The sequence below is a fragment of the Eurypyga helias genome, unplaced genomic scaffold, assembly GCF_000690775.1.
Source record: "Eurypyga helias isolate BGI_N326 unplaced genomic scaffold, ASM69077v1 scaffold8547, whole genome shotgun sequence".
NCBI lineage: Eukaryota > Metazoa > Chordata > Aves > Eurypygiformes > Eurypygidae > Eurypyga > Eurypyga helias.
In genome coordinates, this window is record NW_010261056.1 from 13,044 (window position 1) to 39,003 (window position 25,960).

Consider the following 25,960-nt stretch of genomic DNA (forward strand, 5'->3'; position numbering starts at 1 on the left):
TCTGCTCTGGTGCCTGCAGCACCTCCTCTCCTCCTTCTCACTGACCTGGGGGTCTGCAGGGCTGTTCCTCCCGCATCTAGTTCTGTCTGCAAAAATCTCTAGCCTCTTGGTTTATTTTTCCCATCTTAAACATGTTACAGCTGCAGTGGGCTCAGCCTTGGCCAGTGGCAGGTCCATCTTGGTCTCTATTGCACATAGTGGAAGCTTCTAGCAGCCTTTCACAGAAGCCACCCCTGTAGCTCCCTGGCTACCAAAACCTTGCCACGCACACCCAATATAATAATAAAGCCTTCTGTGCAGAAATAGACAGGAGAAGTACTTGAAAACAGTAGAATTTTAGTAGAGTGATTAAGTCAATAAAAATGTGTTGATGTGCCAAAATTTATGGTTTATTAAATGGTTTGAGGGAAAGCTTTTTAAAAGGGTATAGTGCTGGTAGTTGCTGGAAATCTCTGGTAAACGTAGGAGTGCCTGGTGGCTATTATGAGGTCTCAAATTTAAAGGGGAAAAAAGAGTTTTTTTAGTGTGAACCTTGGTTTTTTTCAGTCTGTTTTTTTCCAGCTTTATTTCTTTGTATTCCACCATTTTTTCAGGTGTACACTCAAAGCTGCCTTAGCATGGCAAGAACCCTCCCATTTAACCTTTGCTAGCCACTATTTATGGTAGCATTCTTTCTAGACAAACTAGTTTTTCATTTTGAGCACAATTTATGTTATGGTCTGTCTTTTTTTGTTGCTGTTGAAGAAGGGGGAAGGAGGCAAATTCTTGAGTCTGTTGTCCAGCCCTGACTTAATTCCAGTGAAAGATGTCTTTATCTTTGGCAAAGATTTTAAAGCAGGAAAAGACTTTGCTGCTTTTGTTTTCACAAGAAACTCATAAAATACTTGTGCATAATGAAAATTTGAATCCTCGATTAATTCCTTAAAGCAGATGTCATAGGTATCTTGGTTAAATTTCCATTCTTACTATGTTGTTTTCAAATGTGTTTTGGGAATTTGCTTCCTGCTGGATTTGTGTGTTTCTGCTACATCTTTTCTGTATCTCTCTCTGTTTCTTCAGTGTTTTTTCCAAATACATTTTGACAAATGTATGTCTGTTCCTTCATAAGTATATTAAATGTGCCATTAAGCATTAGTCTGAAGCCGTTTGAAGACCTGCATCTGGTTGTGACTTGGCTAATACCATTCTGAATAAGATTTTTTTTTTTTTTCATCCCCCCACTCTCCAACCAAGGAACCTCTGTCTGGGTCTGAAGTATCTGAGGAGCAAGCTTTACAGCTGGTCTGTAAGATCTTCAGAGTCTCTTGGAAGGACCGAGACAGAGATGTTATCTTCCTGAATTCCCTCTCTGCCCAGTTTAAGCAGAACCCAAAGGAAGGTAAGTATCTGAACTACCATCATGGGTAGGGATTGTTTCGGTTGAGTGACATGTTCCCTACTCCCATTTTTGGCTTTTTCTCTTTGCTACAATGCCAGAGCCACCTACTTGGGTTCTTTGCTTGATTTCAACATCTGCTGTCAGCAGACGTAGCAGGAAATGGAATTCCCAAAAAGCAGCATGGGACTGATTGGTCACAGCTCCTGTTTACTCAATTGTCGTGCTTGTTGGTTGTGTTTCCTGTTGTCCAGCCAGTGTGCTGATATTGCAGTGTTGCTGAATATTTTTTTTTTCAGAAACCTTTTAGTGAACTAATGGGTTGTCTTGCATCATAATAGATGTTTAGTAGTTTATTTCCAAATCTAAGAGTTCCTGATTATATAGCAAATTATATTTTATATGTCAGCTAGAAGATGTGACCAAATTAAAAACTCTTATTTTATGTGTGGGCGTGCGTGTTTTCTTCCCTTCTTTATGACACAACTTGCCAACTCAACAGCAGGGTGAGAAAATATGAGCGGGACGGACAAGACAATTTCAGTAATCAACAATAACAACATTAGGTTATCTGTGATCTTTTTTACTTTCCATAAAAGTTGTATTTTTGTGTAGCTATAATTCCAGAACCCAGTGAATACCATTATAAATGTCTGTTGTTTTTGCCAAAAGCAGCACTTAATTTACAGAAGTAAATGACTGTCCCTTTTAGTTGAATCTCTTATAGTGTTTACATCTCTGATTAATGTGTAGGTGAAGACAGAGGTGGGGATACTAACTCTCTTATTCTTAACAGTGTTTTCAGATTTTAAGGACTTGATCGGTCAGATTTTGATGGAAGTGCTGATGATGTCCACCCAGTCAAGGGATGAAAACCCATTTGCTAGCCTGACAGCTACATCACAACCAATTGCTGCAGCCGCCCGGTCTCCTGATAGAAGCCTGATTTTAAATATGGGCTCTAACCCTGGAAGCAGCCCTATGTTCTGTAATGTGGGCTCCTTTGGTTCCAGTTCGTTATCCAGGTGACTTCTGATTATAACTGAATATTTCTTTCACTTGATTATTGGTTTATAGACTAGGGGAGAGAGAGGGGCATAGAAGTGTCCCAAGATCAATCAATAGAATGGTTTTTTGGAAGTTTTTCACTCTTTTTCATGTGAGTGTCCCTCTGCTTCACCATTTTTTATTACATTGCCATGGCTGGAAGTGTACTGGATAGGTTCAAGCCATGCAGCTGGTTCCTTCTGAGAAGTATCCCTAACTTGTGTCAGTGAAGGCTATGACTCTTAAGAGTGTGTAGATTGTGACATAGTTTTATTCAATGTTAGTAAAAAGGAATAATGTGTATGCTTGAGTGTGTAGGTTATGACATAGTTTTATTCAACGTTAGTAAAAAGGAATAATGTGTATGAGCTGCAGAATTATTGCTGAAGAGTCGTCAGAAGGGCAAGGGCTTCTCTTGCTCACTTTCTTTTTCACCCTTTTTCTGCATATCCTAAATCATTGCTTTTTTTTTTTTTCTTTTTTTCCCCTGTAACTGGTTTAGTCTCTATGGGACTAGTCCAGCTCCTACTACCAATTTCACAAGCTATGTACCAATGACTGGTTCATCTCTTACCCCACCAGCCAGTTCAGTTGCCACTACTTCTGTGCCTTCCGTTACTGTCAGCTCTCACCTCACAGCAACCAGCCCTTCTTGGATGCCGCCTTCCTCTCCGAGGTACCGGCCATACACTGTTGCCCATTCTGGAGGCTTTTCAGCTTCTTCCGTCCCACGTTCCTCGAGTATTTCCATCCCGTCTAGTTCACCAAGTCCTCCAGCCATGGCTGCTAGCCCTCCAGCCATGCCGGTCATCACATCCAGACAGAGACCCACAACTATGGGTCCACCTTTGTTTACTGCTTCACCCAGTACCTTGCGCAGGCGTTCTTTCCTGAACAGGATTCCTTCTAGGTATTTCACAAGAACAGAAGTTTGTTTCATGTGTGCCGTGCAGGGTGTGGCATAATCGTGCAATTTGGAAGAACTTGTGTTTGTGCTGAGCTCACCCTACTTACCCTGAGTTGGTTTTTGCGTTTTGGTTTGAGCTAATACATTGACTTGCTAACAAGCTGTCTTTGCCAAAGTGTTAAATCTGCATTTGTGAGCGTTTGAGGTGTAATGTGATTGCTTTAAAGGTAACAATATTGTTTTAATTTCCTCCTCTACTTCTTACATCCATTGCAGTTAAACTCATAGTGTTGTGTTCAGTTTCTGCTGCTGGATAGTAAACCACACGCACCTCCTGCTTTGAAATCGGCTTTCTCAGTAGGGCGGTAGTTGATTTGTTGAAAGCTGTTACTTGCTGGACTGTGTTAGATTTCATTCCCTAGTGCATAGATTTAAATTACAGATTAGCCTATTTCAGGCCAAGTACTACTGCGTTTTTCTCTCATTTTGGCTGCTCCTGGAATCCTCCCCAGTCCCTGCAGGAGGGAGAAACAAGTGTGCAAGGTTTTGAGACCACTCCTTTGAAGTTCAGTAGCTTAGAATGGTAATACTTAGTATACAGTGATGTCTAAACATTCCTACTTCAGTCATAGTTTTATTAGGTCTCCAAAATTATTTAAAAATTTTTGGTTTGTGAATGTGTGGTGATTCGATACGTGAATAACTTGTGGTAGTGTAACACAGCACGTTAGTATAGTCTTGGTTTTACTAACATGAAGTTACCAGTTGTCTGCATGTTTAGACATGATTTTTATCAAACTTGCAAAAGCTGCCATTTACTTTCTTTTGGCTTAAAAAAATCTGATGGCCTTTTTCATTTTTGTTGTGGTAGTATATACGACAACCCTTTCTCCCTCCTCCTTCTTGCCGTTTCTGATGTGTCTGAGGACAGTAGTGATGAAGAAAATGAAGATGATGATTTTTCTTGTGTCCAGTTTGGGTCCAGGTATTGGAGAAAGAGAACGTAACCTGCATGTTTGGTTGCTTAGGAACTAACAGTCTGTGTAGTGCCCAGTGTTCTTCAAAGTAACTTGGGAAATGACTGAAGCCAAGGAGATGACTTGGATGGGTTTTTAAGGTGGCCTATAAACACGTATAATGAATGCCAGTTAGTTCTTTCTGGAAGAGATGACTAAGGTAAAGTAAATGTTAATCATACTGCCTTTTAGGTTTAATGAGCATGGTTTCTGAAAGGATATTTGACTGGAACTCCTCATTGACTATATGAGTAGAAAGAATACTATTCACCCGTGCCTGTAATTTTGAAGTCAGTGGTACATCGTGTGCATGCTTTTCTAGCAAAAACTGGAAAATGAGGACAAAGGTAAGATGGAGAAAAATATATAGTGGCCAATAGCCAGCTGATGCAAACAGTATGGCATCGTTGAAGATTCATTGCAGCTTGACAGCTGAGGATCACTCCTCTGGCATGTAAAGAAAATAGGCCTGAAAGTTGAAACTGGTCCTTTGAGGTGGTAAGTAGTAGAGGTGGCTGTAGCTGAAGCGGCCAGTGATGGAGGGGCAAGAGCAGAGTAGACTTAGGAATCGTATGGCAAAGCCCTTTCATTTGGGTGACATGTGAAAACAACATGAGAATGGATATCATTGAGTTCTGGTTTGAAGCTAGCCAGATAGCTGTTCAAAAATCCCTGCAGAACACTGGGCACGCTGAGCTTCTGGATGCTTTTCAGAAAGCTTTTGGAAATGTGTACGCAGGGTGGGATCTTCTCTAGTTTTACATTCCATGGCAGAGTAACGCTGCAGTGCCTTGGCGGATAGACTGATGATATTTCTGTAGTCTTGCTAGCATCTTGAACCTTTTCTCTGAGCATTCAGACCCCTGAATACGAATGATAGTCATTTAGAGGTGGCCTGTGGCTGGCCACGTAGCCAGCCACACACAATGACAGTACCTACAGACTGCATGCCTGTCCAACAGCTGGGAGGAAGAGAGTTCCTCCAAGGCTTTCAGTCCCCTTTGAAGGATTTGAGTTGCAACAAAAGTCAGGAGAAATCTATTTGCTTGAGCCTTCTAAAACTAAGCTGCCTCAAGGACTTGGGAAGTATTTTGTCACATCAGGGAATGGCCAAAAACACTTGGTGTGAGATGATCTTTTCACCCTGGTAGCTTTTCTCTCTGTGATTGTTCCTGTGTTATGCTGGGACACTACTGCTGAAGTGAGGCAGTTAACTGGAAGGCCTTCCAAGCAGCCTGTCCCCTTTCCAGTCTAATTCAGGAGAGTGAACTTGATGATAATGCAGGTTTAGCATTTTTCGTGTATGTGGAGTTTAGGATTATTTTTCCTCTACTCTCGTTTCATTCTTATCCTGTTGGCAATTTAATTCAAATATTGGATTCAATTTGGTAAGGATTTGTGCGGCTGCTGTGCTTCTGGAGTCTTAGTTTATATAGTATGCCTTGGCACTGCAGACAGCAGTGAGGCGTTAGTTAAATTATAAACACAGTGACTGTACCATTATGCAACAACTTGCGTTCTGAAAATACCAAGGCGTTCAGTGTGTGTGTGAAGGATGTGTGAGCTTTGCATTAGAATAATTTCAGTTACTGCTGCAGTGAAGTCATTAACAGAATGACCAGCTATAAAAGTAGTAGTTCCTTTATATAAATCCATCTTCTTAAAAGGGTCATTTTTAAGCTCAGTGTGAGAAGTCAGGAGGCTTAAAAGAGAGACTGTAGAAATGAAAATGTGTATATGATTTCATGGTTACTGGGTACTATTTTAAGAGCTACATTTTACATGGATTAGTTTTAATTGAATAACTGAAACCAAATTCTCTCTGCAGAAAGAGATTGCTGTTATTAGAAGCTACGTTTCTTAACATGCTGAGCTACCAGATGCTTAGCAGTAATAACCTTCCCCTGATTTCGCTGGTTGGGCTGTAGAGCTTTCACAATGGATTTGTACGTCTCGATTATGAAAACGTAAATTATTTTACTGTTTAAAGGAAATTCCAGTTTTGACAGAGTTGGTAGTTTCAAGCAGGTTTTTAAACAGCTGCATTTAAGGAAACGTTCCCATTTTTCCAGTTTAAGATCTGGGAATATAAGCTGGTCTTCATTTAAATCTACCCTGAGTGTACACAGACTTTTCTTTGAGGAATATCACTAGGCAATCCACATAGTTGCTATTTTTAAAGCTCCATTTACATAAAATGAATACATTTTGTCTTTATTCCCTTCGGTATGGAAAGAAAATGAGGATTTTGCTTTTAATTAGCTTTGCCAAGCTGTTATGGGGAGAAGAATTCTGTTGAGATAACAAGTCTGAGATTGAGAGTCATGGTGTCTGTTCTCACTTTTAAATTTCATTTCTCTCGTCTCAAGCATGGTTTTATTTTTGTGGATTTAGGTTTTTTGTTTACAATATTGGTGTTTTCTTTTTTCTTTCCTGAGGCTGTGCTACTTAATGAAATGGCATAGTTTACTGTAAGGGAATTGAAATCAACTGAGTCAAAATTAAATGATGTTTAATGTGGAAATTTTAAAAGGAATGGGTACTTTGATGTGTTGCCTCCTGTTTTGTTTGTTCTCCTTCCGTAGAATATACAGTGATCGTAGCCTTGTCTGTCAGCTAAGGTGTCCTCTGCACAGTGGGAGGATCTTCCCTTCTGTTGGTTGGCTAGTGTTGGCAGTCGGTGACATTCCCACCGTTTTTAGGGCTATGTACAGAGACTGTAACTTTTGATGTCAGCTGCAACTTAAAGGGTGTTCGCTGTTGGTGTTCCCATGCCGAGAGCAGGATTTATTGGTTCCCATTGAAGTCACGCACCTCACTGCTGCCTTTCACATACCTGCTGATTCAGTACGGTGATTGAACCTCCAGTCCTGTTACAGTGCAGCTGAACTTGGAGTTGGACAGGCTGTTAAATGGAGAGCTCTTCGTAGATCACAGGAATAATCTGAATTATTGAGCTGTGTGTGATGGGATGGAGCCTTCAGAAAATTGACAGAGGAAGTGAAGAGCTCGTGCGTTATTTGTTTGTGCACAAGTGAAGAACTGTACCTAATGCTTTGTTTCTTTTGTGTGTTTTAAAGTATGGGAGGCTCTGGCAGCTCAAGTGTTTCCGATTCCTGCAGTGACCACTTCACAATTGAAAACTGTAAGGAGACAGAGATGCTGAACTACCTCATCGAGTGTTTTGACAGAGTTGGAATAGAGGAGAGAAAAGCACCAAAGGTATATTTCAGATGAGTGAAGTTGTATCAGTGCTGTCACAGACACCTCTCTTGCTGTTTAGTGGGGAAAGTTGGTGGAAATTAATTGATAGTTCTTCCTTGATGCTTTGTTGTAGAAATAGATTTACAGAATTTATAAGGTCCCTCTGTCTCTTATTAAATAAATTTGCCATATTTGAATCACGTATGTTGTACATCTCTAAGGTAAACACTGTATTAGAAACTGTCCTTCCCCTTTTCATCTACTGCATTTTATCCAAGTTTATTCCATGGAATACATACTCCTGTGATACTGGCTCCCTGGCAGTGTTCTATATTCTGCTTTAAGCTTTTGCTCCTGGGGGAAAAACCAAACACACACCACCTGTTTATATATAATCTGAAAGGCTTTTAGCTGGAGTGGTGCTGGTCTTTGTTTGCATATTACATTCATACTGCATGAATAAAGATATTTATATTTCCTGACTGTTCTGTCTCTGAATACTTTTACTGTGTATTAAAATGAAGTTATTTTTATCAGATGTGTAGCCAGCCAACAGTTAGCCAGTTACTGAGCAACATCCGATCACAGTGCATTTCACATGCTGCTTTGGTGCTACAGGGATCCTTAACACAACCAAGGTAAATACAGCTGATGTTAGCCATGGAAGTTGGTTTGTTCTGGGATGCTTATTATTTTCTTTTGAGGATTAGATAAGAAAACTAAGATCAGTTGTTGCAGCAGGATACGTTTATGTGCCTTTTATTGCTTTACCATTGCAGACTATTGCTCCCACTGATATGTTGGTGGAGAGTAGTTTTCTAATTGTGTTTGGGTAAATCATCCAGGTTGATTTGAACAATTTAAATGAGGGATCTGAGTTCAGCAAGCTGTTTTCTGCCTTTCCTCACGTGTGAACTGTTTTACTTGCTGATTGTTGGGGCACTACTCCTGGGAGAGTGAGTAACCAGTAGAGCTGCATCTGAGAAACAGTCTTACAAAATGTGTAGCAAAAACTGCTGTAGTGGCATAGCACTTGTTTACTTCAGAGTTTGCCACAACAGATGCGGTAATGTAAATCAGAATGTGGGCATTCTAGACTACATCAAGACTGAGATTTCAAGTGCAGTTGTTTCAACAGCAGTTGTTTAATTAACAGCCCATTTGGTTGGAATAGTAAAAATAAAAATGTTTTTCAAGTAGCGCACCAATTATCCACTGGGCTTTGAGGTCAGTTTGGTCTTTATGTGAACCAATGTTGACATTAGAATAAGTTTTATATAAGTAATAAGGAAAAAATACTTTCTGAAATACCTTACGGAGCTATTAAAAGTAATGACTATTAATTCAGGAAAGACTGATGTTATATTCTTAATCTGGAAAAACAAACATCAAAATGTGTTGTTCTATCACTAGTTGAGCTTAACAAAGGGTCTTTTCAGTAGACCAGAGTAGAAGGGAGAACCAATTACTACACAGAAGCTGTGATTTTTTTTTTTCCAGCCTCATTAAACTAACGTGTCATGTTGGCAGCAGCATGTGTCTCAGAATAACCTTTCTACAAGTAACTTGAGAAGACAACGATAGTTGCTTCTGAAAGGAGTAGGTGTGTCGACTTGTTGATAATCTGCTTTCTCGCACATACTTAGATGTGATTACTCTGACACTTTTGCAAATACTACTGCAAGTAATAAGTAATTTGGGATTTTTTTTTTTTTTTTAAATACAAACAAAGGTCATTGCAGCAGCAGTCTTTGCTGGTACCATATATGCTGTGTAGGAATCTCCCTTTTGGTTTCATCCAAGAATTGGTGAGAACAACTTATCAGGATGAAGAGGTGTTCAAACAGGTAAGGCATAGGTGAAAATAATTTTATCTTACAATTCTATTATTTTCAGTATCCAAAAGAGTAGATTTCCAGAGGTTTATTCTGCATCTCACAGTTCTGTACCTATTAATTCAGGGACTAGCAACCTATTAAGCACTTGGAGTTTGGTTTTGTTCGGTTTTAACTCATGTAGCATTTTGTGAAACAGAATAACTTAGAATATTTGCTGGTTCTGATTATTAAAAGTGCATTTAGTAATAAGGAGAGGACATTTATGTAATGTTGAAGTGAACTACTTGGAATATGCAGGTGTATATTACGGGATTCATTTTGGGTTTTATCCTTCTGTACACCCTAAAAATGTCTATGTAAGACAGCAGTTGTCTGTAACTGTACTCAGAAAGTTTTGGGTTTTTTTTCTGGCAATCTTTACCTTTCTTTGCAACTTGAGTAGTTTGCATCTAAGATGCTAAGAGCATTTTAGAAATCCTAGTCCATTAAATCTTCATATTTTACAGAGGACATGACTGAGAAGCATGAGGGAGTTTATTCTATGTGTCAGAGTAGTGCACTGAGGTGATAAAATATTGGAGCTGGTGGGCCTAGTAATTAAGACACAACGCAAGCAAACTTCTAGCCCATATAATGTTAAAGCAGATCAGTGAGTTTTTTAATTGTCTCTAATTAGTGCTCCTGTTGTATTATGTGACTTAATTCTAGGGAAGGGGCCTTCAGAATGGCATTTGATCCTTCCAATTTTGAAAAAAAGAAAAGAATAGCATTAGCTAATTATTGTGTAATGCAAGTACATTTTAATAATTTATATCTCTGTCTGAACACCTTTTGGTACAGATTCATGCATTTGAAAGTACATTTAAGACTCAAACTGTTAAATGTAACCCACCCAAAGCATTCTGAAGCAGGCAATCACCTCTTTATAGTCCTTTTCTGTAATACAGTTTACTATTTTTCTTGTCTCTTCAGAGAAGCAACACAATATACTTAAATTTAACTGGGATGACTTCTTGCTGCAAAATGACTTACAAGAGTTTATTTTGTCAAGGTGTAGTTGTTAGAGCTGTGTGATTGGGACTTACTAATTGGGTGTAATGACTTTTGATTACTAAGTTCCTGCCATGTAACTTCCTCTTTCATCACAACCTTTGACTGCTGCTTTTTATCTTTACTCCTACCGCAGTTACAACTTATCAGCACAAAACCAACTTGCTTATGTGACATGCAAAATTAAAGCTGTATTATTACCCCAAGTGTATAGGCGAATAAAATATTACCTGCTTGGGCAATTAAGTTGTTAGAGACCTCTACATACACAAACGAGAGCACGAGTTCTGTAAGATAGGTGTTTGCACACGTGCATAGAGTATCTGCAGTCATCTTGTATGTGCGGATGCTTCCCTCTCTGGCTCCAGATGCAGGATGGAACAACACCTGATATTTGTCAGCGTGTTGAAATTACTACTTGTCAGCTTCAGCTTTGGGTTATTTGTTATAATTTTGGGGTTATTTTGTTATAATCTGGGGTTATTTGTTTTGCCAAGTAAATGTTTGGAAACAAGTTAGAATCTGATTGGAAAAAGTACGTACAAGTGCTTGGAAATGAATTTTTATGGGTAAGTCGTCATGCTCAGGCATCAAGTCAATACGTCACTTATGCTATGTCAAGCAAGTTGGATTTTGGCTTTGGGTAAGCTCCTAAGCGCTTAGATTTAACTGATACAAATTTGAGGAGAAGACCTTAGTTTTTCTTGTGTAACATGCAGTATCTGAAGAATGAACAGTTATTTCATGCTGTGTACAGCAATAGTGTCATTTGATTGCTTCTTGTTCTTGAATGAAGTAATCTACTTCTGTTTTTACAGATCTTTATTCCCATCTTACAAGGCCTGGCCGTAGCTTCCAAAGAGTGCTCCCTTGATAGTGACAATTTTAAATACCCCCTTATGGTAAGGACTGTTCATTGCTAGAAGCAGTTTCTTTATGATTGCTGGTAACTGAGGCAGAGTCCATGCAAGGTGAAGTACTTCAGCATTTTGGGGCTTTATTTGGTTAGTGGATTACTATTAAACTCTATGTTGGAAGCTTAATGTGGTATGAGATGTCTGAAAGACCATTAAAAATCCAGAGTCTGAAGCCAGCAACATCTAAAGTTTAACGTAAAGCATTTGTGTAGTGGCTGTTCAAATCTTTACATGTACTGCTTTATATAAGATTAATCTGAGGTATGGATCTCATCATGCAAACTAGTTACAGTACTGGGTTGGTTATAAAATCCTGCTAAGCTCCTCCTAATTTAAGTCAGGGAAATAAGGCCAGATGTCCATACCAATGTTTGGACTCACTTTTGTATGTGGGAAACTGAAATATATTGCATTAAACCCAAAATAATTTGATTTGGTGACTAGTGATTGTAGGAAAATGGTCATAATATTCCCTGGCTGATAAGTTGGGGAGTTTTTGGGGTTTTTTTTTTAAGTGCTTACTTTAGTCCTTAGATCTGCTTCCCACCTACTGCTTTTATTGACAACGCACAAGGCTCTTGTAAAGCATGCTCGGCCACAAAAGAGCAAGCTGAATTCTTGGCTAAATGAAGCATTGTTAGCTAGCACCTTCAGATTTTGGGATCTTCAGTATATGATGCCAAAAGCAGTTATATATCAGGTTTAATTTGTACTTCTGGAAATTAGCTGGACTGGGGTGCTGCAAATCACATGGACTAAGCAATTCTGGTACTCCTGCAAAAGTACCAATTTTTGCTAGTTCTGTGTTTTCCTGCTCTTCTGCTCCTCCCCAAATTTAAATTGCTAATTTGCAATTTTTTCTGTTGGCTACAAGTAAGGGCTAGTTGAAAATGATATTCCATTTTGATCATCTCTGGTTGGCACAGTGTACACCAGAAGGATGGAGCAGTAGTTACTAAGTGTAGTATAACTGAAGAGTGAGAGTGTACAATACCGGGGAGGCGGGGTATGTGAAAGCCCGCAATATTTCTGTGTTTTCAGAATCGTCTGTTACAACTGCTTTCTTTTTTCTGTGCTGCAGTTGAAAGTGAGTTAGAGATCTTGGATAGGATTCCTTGTTTATGGCTTCTGTGTTCATCTGACATTTTTCCACTCAGATTCAAAAGACAAAGGCCTTGGTGTATGTATAGAACAATTGCTCTATTTGTTATTGTTACTGACTTTTATGTGGCAGTTCAGGAGTCCAGCAAAGGCATTGTTATGTTCTGAACAAACAATTTGCACAGCTAATTTTGGAAATAAGTGCAATAACTTATTGTCCTGTGAGACATGTTAGCTTTTTTTGAGACAACTTGGAGCAGATGTAAAAACTCAAATGGGCACAGGGTGTGCTCTTGCTCTTCTTGGACCTCTTCACCGTTGTAGAAGATGAAAATGTTTCCACTGATGAAGGGGAAAAGGTTTGGCTCTTTCAGCAGTTTATCATGTTGAGCTTGTTATTTGCAGACAGATTAACTGGGCATTACACACAAGTGATTTTTCTTGATTTCTTTATAGGCACTATGTGAACTTTGTGAAATCAAGTTTGGGAAAACACACCCAATGTGCAGTTTGGTAAGTGTATCCAGTCTGATTGTTTTTCAAGTTAAAAGAACCGTGTAACTTACGTTGTTGTTGTATTGTAGTATCCACATTGGTAATGATCTTCCAAACTCTAAACGGGTAACTGTAGTGTCTCATGCTAAACTGTAATTTAAAGTAAACTGGTAAAGGGAGTCCTTTTGTCCGAGAACTTACAAAAAAAGGACAAACAAGACTTGCTTAGATTTCTGAAATACGGAGGATATGTTTCCATTTGGCTATCAGCGTGACAGTGTTGAAGACTTGAGGGCCTGTGGCAAATACTGAAAGGTGACAGTGCAGATAAATTAGCGTGTCTGACATGACAGCTTTGATTAACTTGCTCCTTGTCCTATTTTCCAGGTTGTCTCTTTGCCCTTATGGTTGCCTAAATGTTTAAGCTCAGGGGCAGGAAGAGAGCTGCAAAGACTTTCCTATCTGGGAGCCTTCTTCAGTCTCTCAGTCTTTGCTGAAGATGATGTAAGTGTTAGAGAAGGATGTTGATAGTAGTGTGGTGGGGTTTAGTTTGTTGATAGTAGTGTGGTGGGGTGTGGTTTGGTTTTTTCCATTCCCCAGTATGTTCGATACATTTGCCATTCATTCTACTTTCAGAACAAAGTAGTTGAAAAGTACTTCTCAGGGCCTGCCATAACTCTTGAAAACACCCGGGTTGTTAGCCAGTCTTTGCAGCATTACCTGGAATTAGCAAGGGTAAGTTTTCTCATGTTTAAAAAGATTCCAAAAGTATTGGGTTTTTTCTGTTTGTTTTTGTTCTTGACATATATAAAGAATGTCATCTAGCTTCTGTATTGAACAACTAATCTGTGAGGTTACTAGAAAAATAAATCAGAGTGCTACAAATATTTCTGTAAGGCTGTAAGCCAGTTCAGAAAATAACAGAACAGATAGTCATGGATTATAATTAATGTTAAAGGATGAGTAAAAAGATGCATACTGTATTAATAGTGTGTGTTGCACTAGTCTATATATAATCTTTTCTGTAACGAATTTGATTGCTAATACCTGCATATAATGTTGACAATAAGACCATATCAGAAGTTGTAGTTAGTTTTCTGAAGTTTGTGGAACATAAAAATAGGGAGCAACAGAAAACAGGAACACGATGATAAATATGTGCAACCTGACAATGTTTACTTGTACTTCCAGCAAGAGCTGTTCAAGATCCTACACAGTATTTTGCTGAATGGCGAAACTCGAGAAGCAGCTCTCAATTACATGGCAGCTACGGTCAATGCTAATATGAAAAAGGCACAAATGCAGGTAAATAAAGGGAATGCTCTTCCTGTGATTCGTGGACCTAGTCCATGCACAAATAGCATCAGATGGCTCAAGCAGTGGTGGCTCTTGAATGGAGGACGAAAGAATTTTGAATACCTGCTATAACTGGCAAGAAGCTCTGTCATCAGGCTTATCTTTTTCAATACATTTCCCATTTCTGAAATGATTCTGTTTTAGCTATTGAATCAGTTTGCTGTTTCCTCTCTTAGGACTGACATGTCTCTTCTTTAACAGAGATTCTATATTAAATATTTAAAGCTTTGTGCTCCCTCCCTCAGTCTGTGGGGGCTTCATTCCAATTGGCTACATTAAAACACCTTGTCTGTCCCAGCTGGTAAGTTGGTCAGCTTTGTTTGTGTGGTTTCTGTAGGAGGAGTAATGCAGCCACGAGCTGGCGTGGTCCCAGCGAAACAACAGGGACGTTATTTTGCCATTGTTTGATTACTGCATTGCACTCCTTTCCTGTGATAAGATCTGTGCGTGAATCCTGAACAACTGCTGTTTGCATTATTGTTGTTTTTGAAGTCCCCTTCTCAAAAGCAAACATTTGGAACCGTTACTAAGAATATTTCTGTGGAATTTCAGTGAGGAAGTAATAGAAACTTTACACTTGGGATATAACTTAAGCATTGAAGCTCAGCAACTATTTGCAACTCTTCTGTTGCCATCTGTATCTGTGGCAAACTGGTCTTGATAGAGGTCCTTTTAAGCCCTTCTAATTTCTTAGGTCTTCTACTTCTCTTTATGCGTTTGTTTAGTGCACTTAAGAATGACTACTTGAACCACAGAGATAATATCTAAGTAAGTGACCTTCCCGGTATCATGAAGGTCTCCTTAGAGTTCTGTGTTCTTCATCATTTCTCCCTTTTCTTGAACTCACATACTTGTTGAATGTTGTTAAAACAGCAGAAAATACTCTTGTACTTCTAAGCTGATGTCTTCAACTGTTTAATTTCTTACCCCACAGACAGACGATCGTTTGGTATCTACGGATGGCTTTATGCTCAACTTCTTATGGGTACTACAGCAACTGAGTACGAAGATAAAGCTGGAAACGGTTGATCCCATGTACATATTTCACCCCAGGTGTCGTATTGACCTCCCAACAGATGAGACAAGAGTGAAAGCAACCATGGAGGATGTGGCAGCCTGGATTGCTGAACTTTGTGAGTACTCGTATTGAGAACTGTTAGGCATTTATTCTGCCTGCTGGTTTTGATACTGGAGGTACAGGAAAGTACTTGATTCTAGCAAAGAATTCCCCTGTTCCTAAATGCTTTTTTCTTGATGTTGACTGCTCTTACTTCTTTTTAAAAAAAGCTGAGTTCAAGGTCTCACCCCTAGATAAGGCAGTTAATGTTTTGATTTATTCACCTATACTGCTTTTCTGTTTGTTTGGTTCTCAGACAGGGATCCGTCTTCATTTTCTGAGCCGAAATTCCCAACGGAATGTTTCTTCCTAACCCTGCATGCCCATCATCTCTCAATCCTGCCAAGCTGCCGTCGGTACATACGCAGACTGCGGGCCATCAGGGAACTGAACAGGTCAGAAATTGTTAACGAACTAGTGGATCTGAGAGGCAGTGTCGTCTCGCTGTGGTGGCAAGTCCTGTAGACTTAATGGGAGTTAGAGTGACAGTTTGGCTAAAACTGTTGCTGAGTGCAGATTATTGTTGATGATCTGCTTTTGGCCCTTACAGATTTCAGCATACGTTGAGGGACTGTGGCTTCAATCAGGAATTCAAATCATAGTGAGATGGAGGATATTAGTTACATAAGGCAGCTCAGATTGGTGAGAAGATCATTATATTTAAAAGATAATTGAATTATCTTCAGAGTGTTTTAGAATTTGTGACATGAAGGTATAATAAACAGTGTTAAGTCATCTGTGGTGTGGTTGATAGTGTGTGGACACCAGTGCCTCGGGCTCTCTGACGTAGCTGTAGGAGCGCACATCAAGTTACCTGTCTGATGATCAAGTCATTCTAATGTCATAACTCGACATTTCAGAAACAAGGCATGGCCACTGTGCCTGAGCTGGTTTATATGTCCCAGGAGACAGTTACCTTTTTCCTTTTTACTTCTGAGGTGGGGTAACTTCTTGTACTCTCAGCATGGGTGGAGGGGGGGAAGCTTTTCAGCGCTAATCTCTTGATAGTGTTGATGTATATGTAATTCAGCATCTGGTTTACCATTTTACAAATTATAAATAAAAGTTAATATGTTGACAAGAAGGTACTGCAGTTTGCCATTGCTCTTGGCATAAATTCAAATACACTTTTATGCTTGTTAAACCTCAAAGAATACTCTGTTAAAATTAGAACAGATTTTTCTATCATCAGTATTTTCCATTGTTTATAACTGCACTCATTGCGTTTTGGTAAGTGTTCCTTGGCAGTAATACCATGAGTTCATTACAGGATTTTTGGACTGCATTCGTAGTGATTTCATTTTTGCTTTTTAAAGCACATGTAGGCCAAGAACCTGGGAAGCTGCAGAGGGGAGCAGGAAGAGTCAGTATATGTAAAAGAAAAAAAGTATTTTCGTATAAACCAGCCTGTGGATGACTTGTAAATATGCCATGCATTTGGCTTGAAAAAGGAACCGCTTGTTTTGCCTTATTTAGAATTGTTGTGAAGGAGTTGCCTGTGCAGCAATCTCCATCTAACGGTGCAGAGTGAAGAGCTCTTGGCTTTTCCTGGCATCATCAGGAGCTCAGTGTTCAGCAGTTTCCATGAATTGCTTAGTTGCTTGCAACATTGGGCAATGTACTTAGATGCTGGTAATAAAGAAATTAGACTGTTTTGTTTGGGTTTTTATCTGCTGGAGGCAGAGATTGTTATGGAAAAGGATTTGTGTGTAGAGGAAGGATGAAAAGGGACAATATTCATATAGTTCAGTATACTGAGTTTTGTTCAAATCACCTCCTCTTCCTAAAAAGGATTAGGACATGGGAATATGTAGGATTTTACAACCTAAATGTTGTGTGTAATGTACATTTAAGTTGCTCTCTGTGGGGCAGAGTTAGAGGATGGGTGAGGGAGAAGCGGTAGTATCAACCGCCTTGATTTACTGATCTTTAAGCTGGTAGGGAGACTAGAGACTCACTGTTTTGCACTCCTGCAAACCTGAATTTTATGGGAAGTGGAACATGAGAAAGGTAGAACACAACAGCAAAAAAAAACCATTTACAGTAGTTGAAAGTGGGAAGACACAGGATGCGGACTTGAACCTTTCTTGGGAAAAGGAAACTGTTTCTAACAAGTCCTGTTGTCAGCCACCTTTTTCTTCCTAGGCTGGTTCTCTTTCCCATTTTCCCTTCAGATATTAGAAGATGAATGAGATCTCTAAATACCTTGTTAACTGGAGCGGCCCTTCTTTGTGTTAGGGTTAATTTTATATCCATCCTTTTAACCTGCTTTTAGTGTGACTGTAGACTTCAGTATGAAAAAAAGAAAAAAGGCAAATACTTTACTTTTAAAAATAGAGTGGATAAAGTTAGTTTGTCAGGCAGGGTAGATCCCTTCAATGTTTCCCCCTTTTGGGTTTTCCTTCTGTTCTGATTTGTCTGACAGGTGTGTGTGCTGGAGTGAGTGGATGCCATGAATGCAGGGTGCAGGCGTTGAGTCCGCATTTACAAAAGTGATTTATTTTTCTTGTTATGGTGATGAGTAACGTCTAGCTTTTTTCCTACTTTTCAGTATTTCTTCAGTATTTAGAAGATAAGAAGTAGGTTAAATGCCTTGTAGATAGCAGTCCGCATCCCCTCTGTCTCAGTAACCATTTATTGCACGTGGTTTTCAGGACTGTTGAAGATTTGAAGAACAATGAAAGTCAATGGAAGGATTCTCCTCTGGCTACCAGGCATCGAGAAATGCTGAAACGTTGCAAGACACAGCTTAAGGTTTGTAAGTGATTCAGTTCTCAACTAAGTGCCTTTGTCAGCCTCTCTGTGTGTTTACTTTGTGTCCCGCTGGTTAACTGACGCTTCTTTAAAATGGTGTGTTTGAGTTGGTGAACCATGCGAGTACTGCACTAGATCCAATATCACAGTAGTGGTGAATTTGAAATTCACAGTAACACCAGGATTAACTTAGGCAGTATTCCTCAGAAAGAAGAAAATACTATTTTTATTGGAGAGAAAACAAGCGAAGGGTTTGTGATTTCTTCAAGGATAGTTGTGTGCACATGCTCCTTGCCCAAGATGGAGACGGAACTCTTTGATCTCATGTAGAATTTGTGGAGAGATGGGTATTCTGGGGTCCTCTCTTTGAAGGTCTGTCCTGCTTAGGCTTTCCTAGTATAAATTGACACAAAATCGCTTTGGTTGTACGTTTTCCCACTTTGATACCTCATGCTACTGCTTTCATTGCTCTGCTGAAGTTTGTAAAAGGCTCCTCCGTCCCTGAAACTCTGAATTCTAAGTGTGTTTTCCTTGATATGTTGGGGCTTAAGTGCCCTGTTTTCTACTAATACAAGCATATTTTAAGAAGACACCATTGTATATTTGTCATAATTCACAGATCTGTTGATTAGCTTGGATAGGCCTGACCTTCCTTTGTGTTGTCTTGCCCTGGATGAGTTTTTGTATGCGTGTTCCGCAGAAACTGGTGAGGTGCAAGGCTTGTGCCGATGCTGGTTTGCTGGATGAAAACTTTCTCAGGAGATGTCTGAACTTCTATGGCATGGTGATTCAGCTGATGCTCCGCATTCTCGACCCTGCCTATCCCAAGTGAGTGTCAGGATTGTCTGAGTAAATTGTATCAAAGATACTTCACGTCATGGTAGGTTGCTTAGTGGACTTAGCAGTTCTAGAATTTAATTTTTTTGCAGTGTCTGCGTTCTTCTGTGGTTATTTATGTCAGTGACATGCATTCTTGCATGGAATATATGTTTTATTTATGGTTTAAGGTTCATTGGAGGGAGGGCGGGCGCAACCCTGGGGTATTTTTAGTACACTTGTACTGACATGGATTTGAAAAAAGTCAGTTTCAGAGCCCTTGTGAAGGGTTTCCGTAGGAGAATCCCCTAGGAGAGCTTGTGACACTTTCTACTGAACCCTGCTATTTCACTATCCCGTTTGTTGTCTTTTTTATTCTACAGCATCAAATTGCCTTTAACTCCTGAAGTTCCGAAGGTATTTGCAGCATTGCCAGAGTTTTACGTGGAAGATGTTGCTGAATTTTTATTTTTTATTGTACAGTAAGTAAAATTTTATCGAAAGGAATTTGGTACTACCATTTGCCCCTGTAACAGGGGGGGTGTGTGTAAATTTAGGGTGTGAAAGTAGTTTCCTAGCTATTCTGTAGTTGTCGTTCTGGTTTGTATCAAGAACTGTAAGATTATGGCATTGGCAGGGATTGCTGCAGGGGTAGTGAGCTTGAGTCCCTTTGAACCTAATTTTTTCTTGGAAGAAAGTTGAAGGTGTCCTGGTTCACACACACCCCCTCCCCCCAAGAATTTTCTATATGGTTTGGGGTTTGCTGGATCATTGTGGTCTTGTGATATGTTAAGTCATCACTAGAATTATACTTTAAAAAAGTCATAGTTTACTAAATAGAAAATTCCCCACTTACAAATTTTCTGGGACAAAATGCATTTGGATAGTTTTAGCAGTTTAGGCATGAATACCCTTCGGATGTGGTTCTGGAGTCCACAAGCTGGTCGCTTTCTCAAGTGCCTTCCAATTCAGACTTTGCTGCGTTGTGTGATGAGATGTTTGCTTTTGCCTTCCTCGGTGCAGTTATAGTGGTAGTTCATAGTGAGCTTTCTATGATGGGCACCGAAAGAATATGATGATGTTTCAAGGTGTAAAGTCCGGCTTCCGGTAGTTGGACAGCTGGCAAGACCTTTTGGAAGAGTAAGGATCTAGTTTCTGTAGAGAAAGCTGGGAAATTGTGATAAAACAACTAAATTTCTTCCGGTTGCTAATGAGTGTTCTGAACTTGGTGTATATGATGGATCTTCTGTAGGCAATACAGGGTTGGGGGGGGTTAATTTTTGTTTTCCTTCTCTCCCTCCTTTCAGATATGCTCCTCAGGTGCTTTATGAGCCCTGTACTCAGGACATAGTGATGTTCCTTGTTGTAATGCTGTGCAACCAGAACTATATCCGGAATCCTTATTTAGTAGCCAAGCTGGTGGAAGTGATGTTCATGACAAATCCAGCTGTTCAGCCCCGGACACAAAAGTTCTTTGAAATGATTGAGAATCATCCTCTCTCCACTAAATTGTTAGTCCCCTCCTTGATGAAGTTTTACACAGGTAAGTGCTTAGTCTCTAGTTCACTGAGTGTGTAGTAAGCAATGAGTATTGTAAGGTAAATGGCTTTGTTAGTTGTAGCCTTAAAAAACGTCAAACAAAAACCCTACCACCAAAAAGCAGGTACATCTTGGATCTCGGAAAGGTAACTTGTTGCTCAGGAATCGGAGGAAATAGCATGAGGTGGAAACTTGAGGATTCTAGTCCTTGCACAAGCTGCCATGCAGTGACAGCTCTGGCGTTGTGGTTAGACAGTTGGTTTTGTGGTGTTTAGATTACAAGCTGGAAGGTGTTTTTGTTTGGTTTGTAAGGGAGTATTTGGATTGTAAAACTCGTGACTGTATTCTTGATAGTCCTGTAGATTCAGATGTTTCAGCAGGCTTTTGCACCCACAGAAACAACTATATTTGCAGTGTTCCCAGAGTTTTCTTCCTAGTGAAATTTGAGACTATGGAACGAAGAGCAGAGTGGAGTTGAGGAGAACAGAAGGAATTGTTTTCTGAGGGTTTTTCTTCAGAAACAGGTTGGTTCTGGGTTAGAAAATGGACAGTGCTGCTTTCAGTGGGGATTAAGATGGAGACTTCGGAATGGGAATTGAATTTAATCTCTCAGCGCTTGGTGCGTGAAGCTCATCACGTTGGAGAGAGGGGAGAGATGTCGTGTGGTGCAGGTGAATCCTGGTGGAAGAGAGCTTTGATTTCAGTGCTGGGATCTGTTTTCCTCTGCAGATGTTGAACATACTGGAGCCACTAGCGAGTTCTATGACAAGTTTACAATCCGCTACCACATCAGCACCATTTTCAAAAGCCTCTGGCAGAACATAGCTCACCATGGTACATTTATGGAAGAGTTCAAGTGAGTAAGAACTTGTGTATAATGCTGCTTATAGTAAGGTGTTCAGGCCTGAGGGGGCCATTACCATTGGGAATGGGTGATGCTGCTTTCCGTTGTGTTTTAAATGGCAACCCTTCCAGTAGAACTGGCGTGTTCCTAAACTGAGCTCTGGACATCTCAATCAACTTGGCTTGGGGAATGGGATCGTTATTCAAAATATACAGTGCAGGAGGAGTGTTGCTGGGGTTGCAGCCTGCTCTGCACACCCATCTACTCTGCCGTGATAACTGTGTTTCAATGTTTTCAGCTCTGGGAAGCAGTTTGTTCGCTACATCAACATGCTGATAAATGACACAACTTTCTTGCTGGATGAGAGTCTGGAGTCCCTAAAACGTATCCATGAAGTGCAAGAGGAGATGAAGAATAAAGAACAATGGGACCTGCTGCCCAGGGTGAACAGATGTTTTCAAAGTGCCCTTTACTTATTTTTAGTTTTTGAATAAGAGATCATTAAAAAACCTTCTTAAGAAGGGGTAGCACCAAAGAGCTGCTCCAGAGAAGCAGTTCTTGATGCTTTTTCTTGCTGCCAGTATGGCTGTGGTCACTCTGGATGATATTCTGTGAAAAAAACCATCTTTCTGCATAGTTATGCTGTGGCTGCCAGTGTGGTGTGAAGTAGGAATAGTGTAATGTTTTAAATTATTGTGCACTTAATTCTAAGAGGATAAATGGAGACTTTAACCTTCTTGAAGGAGGTTTTGGAAGATGCTCACCAGTTGAATTGACTTCAAGAAATAGAAGCTTTTATATTCTTAATGCATCGATCCTGGATAGATTGGATACAGACCATTAGAGTCCTATACCGCAGACCTTAGCCTGATCAAACAATAATTGTGTGTGTTGACCCACCAATGTCAGATATTTCTATTTTAAGGTTATTGATTAAAAAAAAAAAAGTTTTAAAAGAAAAGCTATAAAGATCTTGTGTTCAGCTTATTCTGGTTGCTCTTCTGAAGCCTTGGGTTCTGTTTGTGCCTGCTACCAAAGTGAAGCCATTACTGTGGTGTCGAAATGAGCTGGTGCATCACCTACAGGTTGTTCCAGTGTGGAGAATTTACTACCTAGGCTGGTGTATAAATTAGAGAGAACCTCACTTGACTCTCAGATCCCGAGCTGGTTGTGAAGTAGGGACATTTGGGTGGAAAGGAAGGATAACGCAGTTGTGCAGCTGTGAGGAGCAGTTACTGAGTCTGCTGACATCCTGTAACCATGGAGTCTTGTGATACCATTTGCATTAACTTTCAGTGTTGGAGAATTCTGGAAAACTGGCGCTGACTTTTGTTTACTATTAGGTAGTCAGACGCTGACTTTTGTTTAGTATTAGGCAGTAAAAGTGAGCTGTACCTGACATTAAACTATGTGCCCAGCCTGGGTTTAAACTGCAGTCTGTTCTTTTGTCTGCCTAGATCATGTTAGCATATGGCTGTTAAGTTTTGCTTTGTGATGCCGTAGGAGGTAACCACTGAATGTTTATTTTCTAGGATCAGCAACAGGCTCGGCAGTCGCAGCTAGCTCAGGATGAGCGCGTGTCTCGTTCATATCTTGCCTTGGCAACAGAAACTGTTGATATGTTCCATATCCTTACCAAGCAGGTTCAAAAGCCTTTTCTCAGACCTGTAAGTCCTGTTCAGATTTAACTTGGTGTAGCTAATTTAACGTCTCTGCTGTTGGATAATATCCTGGAAATGTTTGGTAGCCCTTCGTCTCCATTCTCCTCCTCTTTCTCCAAGTGAATGCTGATGAAATTATTTGGTGTTAAGAGCATTACCTGAGTCACTGAGATGATGTGATCCTTCTAGACAGAAGCTCTTTGCCTTTTTGTTTTTTTAATGGAAAGTGTGCATAAAGACGAGACCCTTCCGGCAAGCCTACGGAATGACAATTTCGTTAGTTAATAATTCCTGATCTTGCTGTATGCAAATTTCTAGTGATAATCTTTATCCCTGCCTTCCTGCTGTGATCTGTGTTTTACTTTGGTCTTGTAGGAACTTGGCCCGCGATTGGCTGCTATGTTGAACTTCAACCTACAGCAACTGTGTGGCCCCAAGTGCCGTGACCTGAAAGTCGAAAACCCTGAGAAATACGGGTTTGAACCAAAGAAGCTGTTGGACCAACTGACTGACATTTACCTGCAGCTGGATTGTGCTCGCTTTGCTAAAGCAATTGCTGACGATCAGGTGAGCTCCAGAAGGATGAGCAGGGGAAGGGCAAAAGCACTTGTGGACAAACAGGACTTTGCAGAACACTCTGGAAGAGTTCCATCTTCTCTGCTGCCGCCCAGTTGCTGTCATACACCCTTGCAATTTGTTTTCTTCCAGCAGATGACTTCTGTTTATGTTCAGCCTGCCCTTTGTAGGTGGTGGGGCTTTCCAGGTGTTTTGCAAACCTATAGATGCACATAAACATCTGCAGCACTTCACACACGTAGGAGATAGCCTGAGCTTTGTTGCTTATTAGCTACAGCCTCACTGTAAATGAGCTGAAGTGCCTTGTCCTAGTTTTGTAAGTGGGAAAACCAAGTATACAAAGGGTTTTGACTGACTCCCCCCTTCCTCATCAAGATCGTATGAAAGAGGCAGAGTTGGGACAGAGAACTGCATTTAACAGTCCAAAGTTTGTTCTGTAGTCTAACAGCTTCTGAACTGTATTCCCTCTGTATCAGTCATTAAATGTCTGTGTAATAAACAAAGCACAACATTCACGAGACACCTTTGAACTCCTCACGGGGTGGAATATTAACTCTTAAGGTGGATGAGCTATCACTCACCTCTGTCCTTGTGAGGTTGTCTGACTACTGAATCACATCTCTCCTGTGTCTTACAATACAAACCTCTCAGATCTAGAGGGAAGAAATGTTCTCAAGAGCTGCTTGAAATTCTAGTGGAATTTCTGGTGTGTTGCTAGCCACAGCAAAATGCACAGCAATGACATAGGGATTAAAAAGAAAGAAGCCTGCTGGTGTGGGAACTGGAATAAAGCTTAATTAACAAAGTAGCCCTTCATAAAAAGGAGGGGGAGGGACTGGTGTCTTGGAAACTGTCAGTGACAGGAAAGAAACACCAAGGAAAGGCACAGTTGGTTAATGGCTACTGGAATTAGGAGAAAAAAAATAACCAACAAAACAAACAAAAAGTTGCTTGATCATGGCAGGGTCTCTGAAGCATTTTGATACGTCTCGCGTTTGCAAATCTTAGCACGTCTTGGAAGGAATCTAAAAACATTTATAAAGCCCTGGGCATATTGCCATGGTTCTGTTCTCTGTGGACTAGAAAGCAGTTTGGGTGGGCACTGGGTGTCCGGAGTAGTGAATGGTATTTCTTGGTGTGATATGGTGCGGGTGAAAGAAGTAGGTCTGTGTTAAACATTTTTAAATCCCCAAGGAAAATAGAAATGTGTGAGACTTAGCGTGTTTTGTTTGGTCATTTAATTCAGCCTTGCACTGCAGTGTAAATAACTATTTTAGTAAAAGGCTTATTTCAAAACATGGCATTGTGAACTTCAAAGAAAACGGTGTGCTTAGAACATAAGCAGCTTTCAGAAGTTCATGAAAGCAGTGCTTGCTTCAGCTGAAAACTGTAGGATAGGCGTTTGGTCTCTGGTTGGTGTCGTATGGAGCTGTACAGGTCTTTCTTGCACCAGTTGGCAACTTTCCAGCAAGTATTAGCTCCCTCTGGGTTGCCTTTCTATTTTTACACCATCATGGGGTGGGTTTTTTGTTTGTTTTTGTGTTGATCAGGAGAAAGAATCATTTCTTTCCCGGTACTGCCTTGCATGTTACCAGAGAAGTTAAGAAATCCAAAAAACTTTCCATTTTATGCTGTATTTTCAGCCAAGACTTGAGAACAAAAAGACAGACAGGAGTGGCAAGACAGATGTCTTGTCTAAGGAATAATCCTAGTGACAGTTTCTGAGTGTGCTGCTCATTTCGATTAGGTGAGGTTCCTTTTTTCTTTCATCCCGAGCAGTTCTACAGCAGTGATGACCAGTGGAAGTGAGTAAGTACCCCAGAGCTGACTGTTCGGTGCTAGATGAAACGTTATCTGCACGTCTGACGTAACGTTGAGGTTTCGCTGATCCCTCCTTTTGAAATCTTCAAAATGCATTAATAGATCTTTAGCGGTTTTGTGGCATGTTAAGGTCCTACAGCTCAGCAAAGCTGTCTTATGTTTCGCTTGTAGAGGTCCTACAGTAAAGAGCTCTTTGAGGAGGTTATCTCCAAGATGAGAAAGGCTGGAATCAAGTCGACCATAGCGATAGAAAAATTCAAACTGCTGGCAGAGAAAGTGGAGGAAATCGTTGCCAAGAATGCCCGTGCAGAAATCGATTACAGCGATGCTCCGGATGAATTCAGAGGTAAGTTGAGTTTTCCAAGCATTGACTTTTTAGGAGAAGAGGGATTTGTTTTGTTAGTTCGATTCTAAATGTGAGTCTGCATTAATGGAATGTATTATATTTCTGTGTATTGTTTACGAAGCCTTGCATCCTGCTGTATTTCAGCTAAACAGTTAGGAAATAGAATCACAGAATCATAGA

General features: G+C 40.2%; 1 protein-coding gene across 1 annotated transcript in view; it reads left to right on the top strand.

Moving 5' to 3' along the window:
- UBE4B (ubiquitination factor E4B) overlaps positions 1-25,780 on the top strand; it is a gene marked incomplete at its 3' end in the record, with an annotated part of 38,742 nt that extends 12,962 nt beyond the window's left edge. The window contains exons 5-27 of the mRNA XM_010155223.1: positions 1,234-1,378; positions 2,172-2,400; positions 2,925-3,332; positions 4,201-4,314; positions 7,426-7,567; positions 8,087-8,187; positions 9,282-9,396; positions 11,256-11,339; positions 12,912-12,968; positions 13,338-13,454; positions 13,587-13,685; positions 14,142-14,255; positions 15,241-15,439; positions 15,680-15,818; positions 18,078-18,177; positions 18,878-19,005; positions 19,377-19,475; positions 20,301-20,536; positions 21,262-21,388; positions 21,675-21,819; positions 22,909-23,043; positions 23,413-23,604; positions 25,606-25,780. Coding sequence (XP_010153525.1) covers positions 1,234-1,378; positions 2,172-2,400; positions 2,925-3,332; positions 4,201-4,314; positions 7,426-7,567; positions 8,087-8,187; positions 9,282-9,396; positions 11,256-11,339; positions 12,912-12,968; positions 13,338-13,454; positions 13,587-13,685; positions 14,142-14,255; positions 15,241-15,439; positions 15,680-15,818; positions 18,078-18,177; positions 18,878-19,005; positions 19,377-19,475; positions 20,301-20,536; positions 21,262-21,388; positions 21,675-21,819; positions 22,909-23,043; positions 23,413-23,604; positions 25,606-25,780 — 3,400 coding nt within the window. The remainder of the gene's footprint in view (positions 1-1,233; positions 1,379-2,171; positions 2,401-2,924; positions 3,333-4,200; positions 4,315-7,425; positions 7,568-8,086; positions 8,188-9,281; positions 9,397-11,255; positions 11,340-12,911; positions 12,969-13,337; positions 13,455-13,586; positions 13,686-14,141; positions 14,256-15,240; positions 15,440-15,679; positions 15,819-18,077; positions 18,178-18,877; positions 19,006-19,376; positions 19,476-20,300; positions 20,537-21,261; positions 21,389-21,674; positions 21,820-22,908; positions 23,044-23,412; positions 23,605-25,605) is intronic.
- Positions 25,781-25,960: the final 180 nt, after the last annotated feature.